The following is a 17498-nucleotide window of genomic DNA, read 5'->3' on the forward strand; positions in this document are numbered from 1 at the left end:
AAAAACGATGGTGACTGTTTTTGTGCCCTTTTCTCCATACAATTTATTCAGGATCCCATTAACACCTGACTATTAGCAGTGCCTGTGACTGGCAACGGTGCATACCTGTACTGACAAGACCCAACCTGCCGCCTCTATAAAAATAACTTCACATAATGACTCTACAAATAGGCTGACCCCATCATAGGGAGTCATGTAGTGTTAGCTTCATTACCTATCTACAGGAAAGACCCTAAGTTTCCTATAGCTGTGGACCCTGAGAGTGGGGCTCTGTACTTCTCCTGGAAAGAAACGGTGATCTGCCATAGATTGCAGAGAACAGAGCTTGGCTTTTTGACAATGAACGAAGTGGAGCTCTGCGCCCCGCCGTCGGGATCTCGGCGCCCCGCCGTCCGGGTCTCTGCCCCACTATCTCTCTGGGGTTCTTGGACCCCGACCAATCGAAAATTCATGTCCAAGTTTAAATTATTAAATGAGGTCTGTTAAAACGTTGGGAAATTCCAACAAGAGCGAAGCTATAGGGCTGCATAAGGGGCAATCATAGCGTCCGTGGTGCCTAAAGAGGGGGAAGGTGGGGGATTTGGAAGCCTATCTGCCATGTAATAATAGCCTTGTTATAAACAGCGCATGGTCGGTGGGGGCTTTGTTACAGATTTTGCAATGGGGGCAGACGCTTCTGTTTACTTCTCTAGGTGCCATCAATACTGGGATGAAGGGGCAGTGAATTATAGAAGAGCTTTGAATGGGTTAAAGCCCTTCTTTTTTTTGTTTTGCGTTGATGGGATCCCATAGTGTTATCTCAGGATGATGGATCTGCTGCGATCCCAGTCACTAATAGTTAAAGGGGTTGCTCTGAGTTTGGAAGTTATGGATGAGAACGTTCCGATTCCTGGAGGTCTGACCATGGGGACCCCCATCAATCCCTGAGAACAGGATTCTTCAGCATAGAGCAGAAGCCGCCCATGTACTCTTCCACCCCATTAATCAAGACCAGACGAGCTCAGCTCTCCGTTATGTCCGGTGGAACCAGTGAGAAATAATGGAGCGGAGCTGTGCACGCTCGGCCTTCGTTCCATTTGGGCAGGCCTGCTCTCCGGAGCGGTGGGGGTACCAGCAATTGGAGCCCCCAGCAATCCGGAATTGTCCCCTATTCTATGGGGGGTAGAGGGTAACTTTTTTAATCTTAATACATGCCCTTTTAGGCCTCCGCTCTGGCCCTGAGCCGAGCAGCCTCCTCTACATCCATACATTCTAAAAAGCATTATTACATGTAGATGATGGGAGTAGTAGTATACAGAGAAGTAAGCTGCATGACAGGGATATATTTTTCTATCCCTTACAGTAATATGATTTTATAGACTTTCGGCGCAGGCGCAGAGATCTGTATACATTTAATTACAGGCTGGGATTTATTGGGACCGTGAAGGAAATTGTGTAAAGAAGGGCCAATAAAACTTCAGAAGTTTGATAGACAAAATAGGACAAAAATTAAGAATTTCCACAAGGAGGTGCTTTACTTTGGCAAAGGAGTTCCGACCATAAGCGTATGTACACACCTGACTTTGTTGATGCGTTTTTTTCTCTAGGTGAAAAACAAAGGATACAGGCAGAAAACAATAGCAAAAATTACTTGGATGGAAAAATGGAGCAAAATCGCCAAGTGTGAACAAGTCCTAATACTGAGCTGGAGGAACAGAGGTTGTGAATGAGTCCTAAGACTGGTGTAAAGTAAAAAAAAGACCCCCCCCCCCCCCTCCCCCACCCTAAATGCTATGAAAATCCAGCAGCTGGCGGCTCCTAGATTGCTGTGTAGTTCCCAGCAGACGTCCTGACACCGGGAGATTTCCTCCAGAGAGAGAAAGTTTCCAGATGTGCAGCTCCGAGGGGCTGCCTGCCGATGTGACCCACCAGAAGGAATGTGCGAGAAATCTAATCTCCCCCAAACGAAGGCCTCCTGGGTCTGACTCAGCATGAAAAACCTACTGGGGTCTCAACCCTCCGCTTCACACTGGGGGTTCCTGATCACAACTGCTGTTAAGGAAGAAACCCCCTCCTGTATGGGAAGCATCATGGCCTCCTGTGCAGAGCAATTGCCATGTGGCCAGATACGCTTTCTAGTGGCACCCCATTAAATTCTGCGGTTACTCCGTTTTCAGATGTCCCCTGGATTGGTTCAGTCTTCGAGCAAACAAATAATGTTTCAAAGCACTTGTAACCGCCAACAGTAAAGTAACGTTAAAGGGGTTGTCCTACCAGTATTGTAGGTGCAGGTACTAAAAAGTGATCCATTTCCATTTATAGCGCCATCTGCTGGTGAACATGCAAGCTAAATTTCTCTCCGAATGATTAGTTCTATTCTTAAGTAGCGCCCCTTTATTCTCAGCCGCAGCCTATACAAAATGCCCTGCTTTTAGGGGAAAGACCAGAGCCAGTGCAGTTGCACAGCAAGAGGATTTACTGGTGAGCAAGCAAATACTATTCCTTTTCAGTGCTCCCGACTCCAAGGTGCAATATGTCTAACCATATAAAGCAACCAAAAGACTGGAAATGTACTGCAGTCTATATTTACTGTTGTCAGAGGGAGAAGGAGAGTGATTGGGAACTTGCTTGCATGAAAATGTACGACTCTCAGAAGGAAAAAGACCCTGACTGGAAGCTTGCTAGACACTTTATTTCTCCCTGCCAGAATCTAGTTCATAAAAAATGTCCCAAAAGACACTGCTCAGTCAAGTGCCTTCTCCCACTGCACCATACTTGCAGCTACCAGAGGGGGAAGGAGCATGACTGAGCATTTAATTGCATTTTGGGACTTTATTTTTATTAGTTAGATTTTTTAATAACCCTTTTAATTGATGAAATGGTCCATTTTATCTAAATATTTTATTAAAATTACTGGGCTATAGATGGCCTGCAGTATTTTGTCTCTGGAACGTCTTCCACAAGTCAGTTTTACTATTGTAGAACAAGAAAATAAAATGTGGAATATAAATCATTGGCCCAAATTCTGTTTTGTTTCTCATTTTTGCTTGATTCTGTACATTTTCTGTTCCATTTTCTTTCATCGTTCATTTAAGGATTTTTTTGCATTTTTGAAGGCGCTTCTGTCGATCTTCACAACAGACATGAGAAGAATTCCTGGGATTTTACAGTCTTTGATGTTGCAGTAAGGTCTGATGTCTGCTGCTTCTGCTGTATCATGACCGTTACGGTGGAAGCGAAGAAGTAAAATGATTGTGCGGAACAGTTTCTGTTCTAGAAGGAATTTCAGACTAAGATATTACTCAGGCGTATAAAACGTGAACTGCTGTAGGAGGCATTTATGGAACTGCTGACGGGTACGGCCGTGGGTCAGATGTGATGGATAGACACTGACCCGAAACGCGTCTCTGAGAACCAATTTTTAGGCTCTTGGAGATTTTTGCATCTGGTGTATTGATGTGATTATCGTGCTATTTTGGCATATTGCCAATTTAATCGTTGCTTATTCCAATTCATCAGTCTCGTGAGCTGATGAAATCCGCATAGACAAGAGGGGCGAGGGGTAAGGTATAGATCATAGCTTGCTTGGCAAAAGAGGAGCTAGGGCAGAAGAGACCTAGTCTACAAGAGGCCTAGTTTGCACTACTTCTTGAGTAATGCCTCATTTTCCCATTGGTCTTGATACACTCAAGACCTGTCCGTCCTGCCACGTGTCTTCATGGAGTGTGTAAAGAGGAAGATGGCGAAATATGTCTTCAATGGCTGCCTCCAGAGAATGGATGTTTAAGTTGGCCATGCTTGGGTGGTTTTCGGCCATGCTTGGGTGGTTTTCGGCCATGCTTGGGTGGTTTTCGGCCATGCTTGGGTGGTTTTCAGCCCTACTTGGGCTAGTGGTGGTCCAAAGTTTTGAAAATCTCTGTAATGTGCAACAATCCCCTATGCACTACAGGGGGGGCTTTGGATGACCATATTTTAAAAGGCACCCATTCACATTAGATGAATTTTGGCTAAACCAGATAAATAGTGAAATTCTATGGGGGTGTACTGACTCTCGCCAACACGACAAGTGTTGAGAAAAAGAAAGATGAGGCATGTTGGACTTTGATATGCCTAGTCTTTCGTTCTCACAGAAGATAAGCCACAAACCGTGGATAATTCCAAAATGGTGATTTGTTTTCAAGCTTGAGCTTGATCCAACGGGTGAGTTATTACTTGTTTAGCCTTTTACCGTGTCTTTTTTTTTTTTTTACGTAGTTTCCTCTCTGGCCTCATCTGGTGCTTTGTCCAGTCTTGCAGTGTTTCTCACAGACTGATACTCGAGATGTGACGTCTACAGACAGCATCTTCACCGTCACCCATTACGAAGTGTTAGGTTACAGTATTTTCATCCTTGCGGTTTAATATGGCGGCATTCAGTGTATCCTCTGCACCCGGGGACAATGCAGACGCAGACTGGGGATGTGAGATAAAACACATGGCCGTCGCGGGGAGCACCTGTCTGCTTGAAGAGACACATCTTTTAATAACCATCGAGTCACGACAGCTGCGCTCCGGCAAGTGGATTTTTATAATGGGAGCGCAGCCTCGTTTTATAGACGTGTGCACGTAACATGGCAGCTGAAGTGCAATTAAATGTGGTCCATGCGGTCGCCCTTGGCGCGGCCGTAATCCTCTGAGCGTGGCAGCAGTGACATTTGACCTTAAACTCTTGTCTTTTGAGTTCACCTCTGTCCATTCATTCTCGGCCGTCTCCTCCGGTTGCAATTATTGCTTACGTTCGTCATGAATCTCAATATAGTTAGTCCCTGGCACTGATGAATGCAATTATCACTTATGCGTGACTTGGCAAACAGAGCTCTTCGCTTTTCCTCTGTTGCCAGGGTATCGTGGCAGATATCGCCTTTTGACGGGGGGGACTTGAAGCGGAGGAGGCAGATCTGCAATGATTTTCTGTGCCGTGACTCAGCAGCAGCCACGTGTTTGCCAGAACCGGCTCAAGTGAGAATGTCGGCACCCCGTCCGCAGAAGAACGTGCCACTGACGGGGCTAAAATAGATCTCATGAGCTAATTAGGAGCCAGCGGCCAACGAGGAAATACAAAGTCACCTGGACCAGTCTCAAAAACAAATAACGGGGGGAAAGTCCTAAAAAATAAATAAAGCAAAATAATATACTTTATTGATTCATTTGTTAAAATGACAAAATCCATTAGTAATATAACAAGACCCTGGAGGGGGGTGTAAGTTATAGATGTCAATGATCACAATTAATTTCCTCTAAGGGGCGCTGGAGGGGTCTGATACATCACATTGTCAGCTCGTGTCTTTAACGGGGTCTTTATTTTCCCTATTTGGATTAGTTGATAGTTCCTTTGTAGATATATTTATATACACACACTACTGTTCAAAAGTTTGGGGTCACCCAGACAATTTTGTGTCTTCCATGAAAATTCATACTTTGATTAATCATTTGAGTTGCCAAATGACTTTATAAGCTAGTCCAGACATTGACAAGGTTCGAAAAAAAGATTTTTATTTGAAATAAAAATTTTCTCCATCAAACTCTGCTTTCGTCATAGAGTGCTCCCTTTGCAGCAATTACAGCATTGCAGACTTTTGGCATTCTAGCAGTTAATTTGCTGAGGTAATCTGGAGAAATTTCACCCCATGCTTCCAGAAGCCCCTCCCACAAGTTGGTTTGGCTTGATGGGCACTTTCTGCTTACCATACGGTCAAGCTGCTCCCACAACAGCTCAATGGGGTTGAGATTTGGTGACTGCGCTGGCGACTCCATTACAGATAGAATACCAGCTGCCTGCTTCTTCCCTAAATAGTTCTTGCATAATTTGGAGGTGCGCTTTGGGTCATTGTCCTGTTGTAGGATTAAATTGGCTCCAATCAAGCGCTGTCCACAGGGTATGGCATGGCATTGCAAAATTCAGTGATATATTTCCTTATCCCTTTTTGCCTTGTACAAATCTCCCACTTCACCAGCACCAAAGCAACGCCAGACCACCACATTACCTCCACCATGCTTGACAGATGGCGTCAGGCACCCTTCCAGCATCTTTTCAGTTGTTCTGCATCTCACAAATGTTCTTCTGTGTGATCCAAACACCTCAAACTTGGATTCGTCTGTCCATAACACTTTTTTCCAATCTTCATCTGTCCAATGTCTGTGTTCTTTTGCCCATATTAATCTTTTCCTTTTATTAGCCAGTCTCAGATATGGCTTTTTCTTTGCCACTCTGCCCTGAAGGCCAGCATCCCGGAGTCGCCTCTTCACTGTAGAAGTTGACACTGGCGTTTTTCGTGTACTATTTAATGAAGCTTCCAGTTGAGGACCTGTGAGGCATCGCTTTATCAAACTACAGACTGTAATGTACTTGTCTTGTTGCTCAGTTGTACAGTGGGGCCTCCCACTTCTCTTTCTACTCTGGTTAGAGCCTGTTTGTGCTCTCCTCTGATGGGAGTAGTACACACCGTTGTAGGAAATCTTCAGTTTCTTGGCAATTTTTCGCATGGAATAGCCTTCATTTCTAAGAACAAGAATAGACTGTCGCGTTTCACATGAAAGTAATTTTTCTCCTGGCCATTTGAACGTTTAGTGGAACCAACAAATGTAACACTTCAGATTCTCAACTAGATCAAAGGAAGGTTAGGTTTATAGCTTCTCTAATCAGCCAAACTGTTTTCAGCTGTGCTAACATACTTGCACAAGGGTTTTCAAGGGCATTCTAACCATCCATTAGCCTTCATACACAGTTATCAAACACAAAGTACCATAAGAACACTGGAGTGATGGTTGTTGGAAATGTGCCTCTATACACCTATGAAGATATTGCATTCCAAACCAGACGTTTGCAGCTAAAAGTCATTTACCACATTAACAATGTATAGAGTGTATTTCTGAATCATTTAATGTTACCTTCATTGGAAAAAACTGTGCTTTTCTTTAAAAAATAAGGAAATTTTAAGTGACCCTAAACTTTTGAACGCTAGTGTATGTGTATATAGTGTGTGTGTGTGTGTGTGTGTGTATATATATATATATATATATATATGTATATATATATATATATATGTATGTATATATATATATATATATGTGTATATATATATATATATATATATATATATATATATATATATATGTATATATATATATGTATGTATGTATGTGTGTATATATATATAATAATTTTTTTTTTTTTTTTTTAAATCTGCCTTGTGGTTTCAGAGATATGGACTTTTTTATGCAGTGTTGTTTTTGTGATGGTGCTTTTTTTTGTGTTTTCAAGGGGGCGTGGCTCACCAGATAATTATGCAGAACAGCCTAAAGAAATGCACTAGAGGATCCTGTAAGCAGTGGCCCTTTAGTAGAGACCATAAAAGTTAGCACTTTATGAAAAGGCCTATATGGCGGATTTTTTTATTTTTTAAACTGGGACATTTGTGGAATGGGGGGTTCATTTATGACCTTGTGACAGATTCTCTTTAAACGAAGAACATTTATATTCAAGATGCTGAAAAAGAGAATGGTCAGCATCTCCAAAAATCATACATTGATCTAATGCCGCTAGGCAAAAATATATATATAACTGAACATGATGTTCTTAGTTTAACATTGTGATCAGACTATATGAAGCCCACTGCCACGTCACGGCAAACCTCCTAGTGTGGTAGTGGGTCCCTATCGCCCTAACGGTGCCGAGTCGTGCGCCGACCACCGCCGCAGCAGCAGGGCAGACGGCCCGGTGTCTCAAAGCACCCATGCTGCATGACAGAGTCCCTATGACTCAAGACCGCGCCACACCACCGGCACAAAACCATAGCAACAATGGCCGCCACACAGCACCAACACCAAATGTAAGGAGCAATGAAACTCGCCTCCATCAAGCTCTTCAGTAGAGCAGAAATGGGCTAGACCCATTACAGACAGATGATGCAATTTGCTGAAAAAGAGAGTGGGTTGCCACCTCCAGTTTTTTTGTTCAGCAAATTTTTATTCTAGACCTTTTGCAAAGTGGCTTGTGGTGGCCATATAGGTGTATGGGATACCGTGTAATAGTGGGTTGTGCGGAGTCCTTTTATGTGTTTATGGTGTAATGATGAACACAAACTGGGGATGATCCAGATGGAATATCCTCTTCAGTACATTACCTGGCGTTGTTTGGGAATCATAGGACCATCTTCAGTGGGTCTCTTCTTGCTGATACCCACTACATGCCAGGGTTCTTTTGTACTGACTGATCTCTGTTACCAGCAGAATATCCCATACATAGGACAGGACCTGTTTCTGGAAGAAAAACTTTTCTGATCTAAATCTAAAGTTTCACAGCAGTCATCTTGCTGACTGCTTCCAGGGAAATTTACTTGCAATCTTCATGTCAGCTGCGTCTCTCTGTAAAGTTGGCACTGCGATAGATATTTTTCCGTCAAGAAGAGGGCTACTTTACCTTCCCCCCCCCCCCCCCCCCAAATGGAGCATTACCATTAAGACTCTGTATTAAGCGAGCATACTTAGAGAAGAGAATACATTAGCAGGTTTTGGTATGTAATCATTATTACATTATAAAGTAGGGGCAGAGACCCTGATACCAGCGATGTGTCACTTAGTTTACTGGGTGCAGCAGTTGTGCTGGGCTTGGTTGTAGGTTTTCTGACCAGATCAGGTGTTTGGGCAATTCTCAGATGTATATTTGCATAGTTTATCTTTTTTGTGTTTTTATGGATATTGCAGTTTTTACCTACATAAAGGAAAAAAGCCTTCATGGCTCCAGTCAAAGGAGCAAAAAAACTAGACTGTTTTAGAGCTATAACATAAGTGCACATGTCACCAGGGTGGCTTCTTCTCAGATCATGCCGCTATTGCCTTGTCCTATTAAATGCTACCCTATGTGTCAATCACTTTACTAAAAGCTAAGCCCTGACTACTAATGCATTTCTGGGCTAATACAGTTTCTGGTTATTAGAAGTCGGGAATATAGGGAGGTTTGTAAATTACACCTCCACACCAAGACCACATTGCCTGCCTGTATATCTAAATGGCCAGTAGGAGGTAAAAAGTTAATGTTTAACATCCTGCAAAGGTCTTGCCTTCCATACAGTATAATAGCCCCACATAGCCCTTCATATAGTATAATCGCCTCCCCACTTAGCCCTTCATGCAGTATAATGGGCCTCACGTGGCCCTCCAGACAGTATAATGGCCCCACGTGGCCCTCCATACAGTATAATGGCCCTACATGTCCCTCCATACAGTATAATAGGCCCCACATGGCCCTCCCTACAGTATGATAGGCCCCACATGGCCCTCCCTACAGTGTGATGGGCCCCACATGGCCCTCCCTACAGTATGATAGGCCCCACATGGCCCTCCCTACAGTATGATAGGCCCCACATGGCCCTCCCTACAGTATGATAGGCCCCACATGGCCCTCCCTACAGTATGATAGGCCCCACATGGCCCTCCCTACAGTATGATAGGCCCCACATGGCCCTCCCTACAGTATGATAGGCCCCACATGGCCCTCCCTACAGTATGATAGGCCCTACATGGCCCTCCCTACAGTATAATGGCCCTCCATACAGTATAACAGGCCTCACATGGCTCTCCATACAGTATAATGGACCAACATCATTCCTTTCAAATGCCTGGCGTCATGGGCCAAAGTTTGACGTGTGTCTTAGAGGAAGATGATTTTCCTTTATTTTTTGCTTGGTACTTTCAGATTTCAAATTTGCAGCGCTGGGGTCCTGGGTTCAAATCCAACCGAGGAGAATGTTCTCAAGGAGTTTGTATGTTCTCTTCGTGTTTGCGTGGATTTCCTCTGGGTTCTCCGGTTTCCTCCCACATTCCAAAGACATACTGATAAGGAATATGGATTGTGAGCCCCAATGGGGGTAGTAATATGGAAGCATTGTGGAATATGATGGCGCTATATAAGCAATGCAAAATAATAATAAAATAATAGAAGCCATATTGGTGCACTGAATCGGTGCAAGTCCCAACAGTCGGACCCCCACTTATCATGCACTTGCCCACTATACTGTGGTTAGGTGATAAAAACAGTTCATGGAATATCCTCTTTTAAATGATTTTTTTCACCTTCCCAATCCATTTTTTCATTTGCCCAACACATGAAAGATGGTGTATGAAACAACTTTGCAGTAGGTTTTCAATTAGAAAAATAAGTTCCTACAACTCCTGTACAAACTATTGTAATAGACAACAAATCTATTCATTGAAGTCATATCATGCAGTTTTATACCTGCCTCCATTTCTTTCTTTCTACTTTCAAAGGGGTAACCTCTCTTCTTGGGTACAGTGGCATACATGTAATGAGACGTATAGACCATGCAATGCTCCTCTGAGAAATTAAATATGCAAATTGCCTCTTTAGAGCGGAAGAGGACAAGAACTCTAGTGCCACTTATTGAAAATAGCAATCCTAAAGGTCAATATCGACCCTTTAACGAGAATTGCCACTTGACTTAGGATAAAAGCGAAACCAGAATCTCTATTTGCAGACATGGTGTTTCAGGGTGTCAACCCTCATCAGTGCAAAACAAGAGATCTGTTTTGGCTGTATAAGAGGCCTCTGACTGGGGTCTAAGGAAACAAAATGTTAGGATCACAGGTGATTCTTCTTATGCCTCTTCTTTTTGTCTGCAGAATTCTATACGACACAACCTGTCATTGAATAAGTGCTTTCTGAAAGTGCCTCGATCCAAGGATGACCCTGGAAAGGTAATGGTCAGAAGCCGGTGGTGTACGGTGCCAGGAATCGCATTACGCTCCTTAGATTTAAACTTTTTGTTGTTTTTAGGGTTCCTATTGGGCAATAGACACAAATCCAAAGGAGGATGCGCTACCGGCTCGGCCAAAGAAGAGGCCGCGATCTGGAGAGCGGGTATGTATTGTGTCTGTGTGGGTTTGTACTGTGTGGAGCAGCTGCACAATGGTGTCCACATTATTATATATGGTAAATTAGGAAAAATGTAGTGGTTGTAGTAATAGAAATAACAGCCTTATGATAGAGAGGCTGCAGTGCGGTCGTAACTGTGTGTCCACCTTTTTTCCTTCACATCATCGCTCCTGGCCAGTCAGCTGTGCAGGGAAGTGTCATGCTTCAGTTCCCCTGCACAGTCCGGGTCGGGTGAAGGGGCCATAGTCTGTCATTGCAGTCCCTACATTCTCGGGAGCAGTAGGGGCCAGAAATCACTGCAATATTAAGATTGGCGTGACCATTTCTGGATTTTTGGAAACCAGTTTACGGGAATATCACTGTCCCTTTGTAATGAATACAAGCCATAAAAGCATTTTGTCCTGATTTCTCTCTTCCAGGCCTCTACACCATACAGTATAGATTCCGATTCTTTGGGAATGGATTGTATAATCTCTGGAAGTGCCTCTCCAAACATGGCTATCAACACTGTGACTAATAAAGTAAGTGTCGTATTTGTCGCTAAGAGAAGTGTGGAGGGGACCCCCAGTATGAGAGTCGATAGAATATACTGAGCAGAGTCTGTCTTCACTTGTAGAAATAAAAAATAAACTTCGCAAAACCAAATACTGTACATTAACGGAAAACAGCATTTTAATCAGTTCGTGAAGCTAAACTGTGGAATTGGTGTTTTTTCTTTTTTTAAGCGCTCATTCCAAATCCCGCTCTTCCCTTTTATGGAGTCAGCTATCCAGACAACCCTTTTATTACCTATCCACAAGATTAGTGATAACTTGCTGATCGGTGGGTGACCCATCTCTGGGACCTGCACTGATCGACAATAGGTGATAACTTGCTGATCGTTGGGTGACCCATCTCTGGGACCTGCACTGATCGACAATAGGTGATAACTTGCTGATCGGTGGGTGATCCATCTCTGGGACCTGCACTGATCGACAATAGGTAATAACTTGCTGATCGGTGGGTGATCCATCTCTGGGACCTGCACTGATCGACAATAGGTGATAACTTGCTGATCGGTGGGTGACCCATCTCTGGGACCTGCACTGATCGACAATAGGTGATAACTATCTGATCGGTGGGTGATCCATCTCTGGGACCTGCACTGATCGACAATAGGTAATAACTTGCTGATCGGTGGGTGATCCATCTCTGGGACCTGCACTGATCGACAATAGGTGATAACTTGCTGATCGGTGGGTGATCCATCTCTGGGACCTGCACTGATCGAAAATAGGTAATAACTTGCTGATCGGTGGGTGATCCATCTCTGGGATCTGCACTGATCGACAATAGGTGATAACTATCTGATCGGTGGGTGATCCATCTCTGGGACCTGCACTGATCAACAATAGGTGATAACTATCTGATCGGTGGGTCATCCATCTCTGGGACCTGCACTGACTGACAAGTCACTGCCCGACCACCACTTCATTTACTCCCTATGGGGCTGCTGTAAAAAGCCAAGTGCAGCACTCGGCAGCCCCGTAAGGAAAGCATGGAGCGCTGGTCACACATTGCACACTGCCGCTTAATTCAATCGTGATTAACGTTTCCCCCATGTTCTGTTCATTGCGAGTCTGTGGACTGACCCCCATGAATCAGCAAGTGGATAGCTGATCATTGGTGTTAATCAGACAATCTGTTTAAATATTAAAATTAGCCAGAATGTAACTTTTAACTTCAAGGATGTGTAATGAGAGAACAGGTATTTAAAGAGAGCGTGAGAAAGGTGTCTCATGCTGGGAGTTGTAGGGCTGGAGAAACACTGGTTGAATATCGCCATCTACTCTGTAATGTGGTCAATTAGTCCTGAACAGCTCAGTAGCTCTGGGAGGTCTCCTCTGCAGGGGGTCTCTTCTGGGAGGCCTCCTCGGAAGGGGGGTCTTATCTGCGAAGGGTCTCACCTGCGGAGGGTCTAACCTGCGGAGGGTCTCCTACGTGGGGAACTCTTTACGCATGATCCAGCTATAGAAAACGAGTCTTTATGCTCTTCCAGTCACCACTTTGGCTAGTACAATGTTCGGTATGTACATATTTATAGCACATATATATTTTCTTTTTTGAGGGAGAAAGATCAGCATGTTCCTGAGCTTTCCAGTACAACGCCCATTATCTGTCCTGGTCGAGTTTTACAGATCACCTCATCTAAATCATGTATTGAAGACCCTGAACAGGACGTAAATAATGAGTTATATAAAATTTTGTAAGATAAAATGGTTATAAAAATTGCTGAGGATGACTCGTATAGATCACTCTGCTCATCAGAGCAGAGTGACCCCAGGAGTACAGAGCTTGCTTGTGGAGGCTGGGAAGGCTGCTTCTAGGTGGCCATTGGAAAATGCTAAAGGAGCGCAGCCAGAAGCTCTGCACATGTACATCTCAGTGTAGTAACTAAATCTGCAGGATAATTTAGAGTTTGTTTTTTTTTCCCTCTGCAACTGCAAAAATTGTCCATAGCCGAGTGAGCTTCCCATATCCTGGCTCGGAGTTACTATTTAGAAAGCTTGGGGACAGCTGAGTGAGCGCTATTCTGCCTTCAGGCACGCTGACACAATGTGCAATCCAGCACCTTGTGAGGAGGGCCTGTGGAATCAATGTTAGTTTTGTGGACTGCCACGGGTGTCTTACCAGATTTGACACCAGGGGCAATGGAACACGACAGAGTAAAATCAAAACTAGGGTCATTTCTAATCCTATATTGTTTGGTGACAAAATCAACAAATACATTGAAAGTAGGAAATGATATACATTATGATTGTGTTTATACTCTGAACCACATGTAATCCACTTTTCTTGTTGGTTGTAAGGAAGTTTCTGTACTACCAGATTGACACCCCTAGCGGTATCTAAGAATGCCAATCCGGGCAAGTTTCCTTCCTGCTGAGCAACCTGCAACTCATTCAACAAATCTCTCAGTTCTCTAAGCTTTAGATAACCTTTAGGTCCTATCTTAGGAAAATCCTCAATTCTTTCATATAAAGCATTCTCTATGACTTATACTGACCCATAGCATTCATCAAGTCTTTCCCACACTTTATGTAGGGCTGTGCGAGGATGTTTTACATTAATGTCTCTCAGTCTCTTGGCATGCACGACTGACTCACTTCCGAGCCACTTCACCAGGAGATCTAACTCCTCACCTCAAGAAAGGTCCAGACCATGAATGGCGTTCCGGAACGAGGCTTGCCATGACCGATAGTTCTCGGGTTTGTAAGTGAACTTTGTAACCAGTTCATGGCGGGCAAGGAACTTTGCAAGGTCTTTGATGGCTCCGTCAGTGCTGGCACGAGCCGGTGTGTAATAGTCATGTCTAGTGTGTGGTGCATCACCATACCTGTAAGACGCTTGTGACTCCGGATAGCCTGTGCGGTACCTTGTTTGTGAAGGTGTCTCTTTAAGGCGGGATGGGAGCTGTACCTTCTTTTCAGTGGAACGTTAGCTGTAGTCGACCTCTGTGCTGGACGTCTCCTCACCTATGGTAGTGAAGCTCAGGTTTGGATCGCTGGTAATCGGCACGGGCTGATCGATATGATGCGACAGGGCTGTCATCTACGCTGGAATGTTGACGGACGTACTCTGCGACACGTTGCGCTGGCTCTTGCTGCTCTAGATCTGGTCCGAGAATTTTGCTGCGTCTTTCATAATCAGGATCTTTCATAGCTTCCAAATACTCTGCTTTAGCTATTGCGGCTGCTGTCTTTGTCTACCGCATGTCTTTCTAGCTCTGCTTGCAAACGTGCAGTTTCCGCTTCTCTGTCTGCCTGCAAACGTTCGGCTTGCAGGCGTGCAGTTTCCGCTTCTCTCTGCCTGCAAACGTACGGCTTCGGCTTGCAGGCGTGCAGCTTCCGCCTCTCTCTCTGCCTGCAGACGTGCAGTTTCGGCTTGCAGGCGTGCAGCTTCTGCCTCTCTCTCTGCCGGCAAACGGGCGGTTTCTGCTTCTTGATCTGCCTGTCTCAGCTTTAGATGCATCTCTCGTTCGGCGAAGGAAGATCTTGCTTTGGCTGCCTCAGCGCGAGCGACAGCAGCTAGCTCTGCTAATGACGATCTGCTGGAGCTTGCTTGTGACCTCGTTTTGAGTGAGGATGTGCTTTTCCGAGACATTGTGCGTTTGCTTGAGTACTGCTGAGTATAATGGAGGGAAACAGTCTGTGTATGGCGGGCTTCCGCGTGGAGGGAAAGATGTAGCACTTCTTGGCGGGCTGCAATGGTTTTCTGCGGCTGCTGTCATACCCATATGCAGATCAGTGGGTGTTAGCGGTCCCGTACAGTCTATGCAATCACCACGTGCGACCGGCGGTCCTTTACTGAGCCCTGGGCTTGTCTCCTGCACCTGTATGGCGGCTGCTGTAGTACCCGTGTGCAGAGCAATCTGGGTGATAGCGGTCCCTTACAGCTTGAATTCACTGTCGCAGGCGTATGGCGATCTGTTTTACTATTCTGCCTTCAGGCACGCTGGCACGATGTGCAATCCAGCATACAGTATAAACCACAGCTCTGTCTTCCAAAATAAGCAGACTGTTCTCTGTAGTCTAACTTGGGCAGATGATCATAGCTAACACAATCACAGAAGTGTACATTGAGATGCAAACATTACATAGGAATACATTAGTTTATGATTACATTTACTGAGAACTGGCAACTAAAGGGTTAATGACATCTCTTGGCTGCTAGACAGTAAATAACACCTCTCTGAATCACTGCATTGCAAGAAAGATTAAGCTTTCCAGATATGCTTTAGCCGGGTAGTGACTCAAGTAGAGAAGTTGCAGGAAAAACTAAGGTTACACAGGAGGACAAAATAACATGTGCATCCTATGAGATCCACAGAGGCAAAATGGCCCTTCTTCATCCCAGAATACCTTGTTTCCTTCCCACAAAGCACTGCTTTAATCTCATAGTGCATTGCTTCTGTTAAAGTCACAGGCTTTATAATGCGATTGAAGACACTGCTATATATTCAACCACCACTAGATGGTGCTATAATTAACCCATCAATAATAAAACATTCTTTGCCCTGTTAAGAGGGCAGAACAAGCGCTGTCGCTGTGATGGCTGCCTGATTTATCGTCACCCACAAAAACAGTTAATGAAGCTGTTGACATCTTGATGAACTATTAGGATCAAACAACTGTGGAGATTGTGTCTAATTTTTTTTTCCTTTCCCCATTTAGGTAACTTTATACAACACAAGTCAGGATGGCAACGACAGTCCTAGAAGTAGCCTTAACAACAGCCTTTCTGATCAGAGTGTGGCATCCTTAAACTTGAACAGTGTTGGCAGCGTGCACAGCTATACACCGGTAAGTATGTGTGTGCACAGCGTATATAAATGCCTCCCCAGACCGGCACTGACCCACCGGCAACCAGGGCAGAACCTGCTCTCATCTGTGTAGGTATCGCCAATGGTGGACCTGCCAAATCTCTAGTCCTCCGGTGAATGCTGATCAAGCTGCATGGTGCTGGCTGTGAGCACTGGTCCCTCTATAGCAGTGTTTCTCAACTCCAGTCCTCAAGACCCACCAACAGGTCATGTTTTCAGGATTTCCTTAGTATTGCACAGGTGATGGAACTAATGATTGAGCAGGTGTTGAAATCACCTGTGCAATGCTAAGGATATGTGATAAATCAGCACTAAATAGTCTAAGTTGGTAAAGTGCGAAAAATATAGGCATAAATTAAATTTATGGGATCAAATGACTAAAAATTGTCATGTGCATATGTTATCACTCCTTTTGCAATGAAGCCCCTAAAAAATTCTGGTGCAAGCAATTCCCTTCATAAGTCCCATTCTTAGTGACAGAACGTCGTCCTATGTGCATTCTAAGTGTTCCACATCTGTCAGTATGTACACTTTTCCTTTTCTGAAAGGCCACAGAGGCTGCAACACTATTAACAAGAGGCACCACTAACCAAACACCATGAAGACCAAGGAGATCTCCAAACGTCACCACAAAGACTAAGGAGATCTCCAAACAAGTCAGGGACAAAGTTGTGGGGATGTACAAGTCAGGGTTGGGTTATAACAAAATATATCAATCTTGGATGATTCCATGGAGCACCATCAAATCCGTTATCAAATGGAAAGAAAATGGTACCACAACAAACTTGACAAGAGAGGCTGCCCACCAAAACTCTCAGCCCGAGCAAGGAGAGCATTAATCAGAGAGGCAGCACAGAGACCAAAGGTAACCCTGAAGGATCTGCAGAGTTCCCTGTACACTTCGTAGAGGTGGCCTTTATGGAAGAGTGAGCAGAAAAAAAGGTTTTCGTCTACGCCTCATTGGGGGACACAGAGACAGTGGTGTTATGCTGCTGCCACTAGGAGGACACTAGGTAAACCAGAAAAACAGTTAGCTCCTCCCCTGCAGTATACACCCTCTCGCTGGCTGAGATTTCTACAGTTCTTACTTAGTGTCTATAGGAGGCACTTGGGTCTGGTTTCAGACCCCACCGTTTTTATTTTATTTTTTGAATTTTCTGTAAATTTTTAATTAACGGAAGGGGGCGACGGTTCCTTTCTACGGCCTGCTCTCCCCGGAACCAACAA

At 44.4% G+C, this 17498-nt stretch overlaps 1 protein-coding gene across 5 annotated transcripts in view; it reads left to right on the forward strand.

Moving 5' to 3' along the window:
- FOXJ3 (forkhead box J3) overlaps window positions 1-17498 on the forward strand; it is a 90077-nt gene that overhangs the window by 45628 nt on the left and 26951 nt on the right. For all 5 annotated transcript variants that reach the window (XM_073585534.1, XM_073585533.1, XM_073585535.1 and 2 more), the window contains 4 exons: window positions 10657-10731; window positions 10811-10894; window positions 11329-11430; window positions 16123-16251. In XM_073585534.1, the coding sequence (XP_073441635.1) occupies window positions 10657-10731; window positions 10811-10894; window positions 11329-11430; window positions 16123-16251 (390 nt within the window). The remainder of the gene's footprint in view (window positions 1-10656; window positions 10732-10810; window positions 10895-11328; window positions 11431-16122; window positions 16252-17498) is intronic.

The sequence above is a fragment of the Dendrobates tinctorius genome, unplaced genomic scaffold, assembly GCF_039654945.1.
Source record: "Dendrobates tinctorius isolate UK_male_01 unplaced genomic scaffold, ASM3965494v1 ptg000086l, whole genome shotgun sequence".
NCBI lineage: Eukaryota > Metazoa > Chordata > Amphibia > Anura > Dendrobatidae > Dendrobates > Dendrobates tinctorius.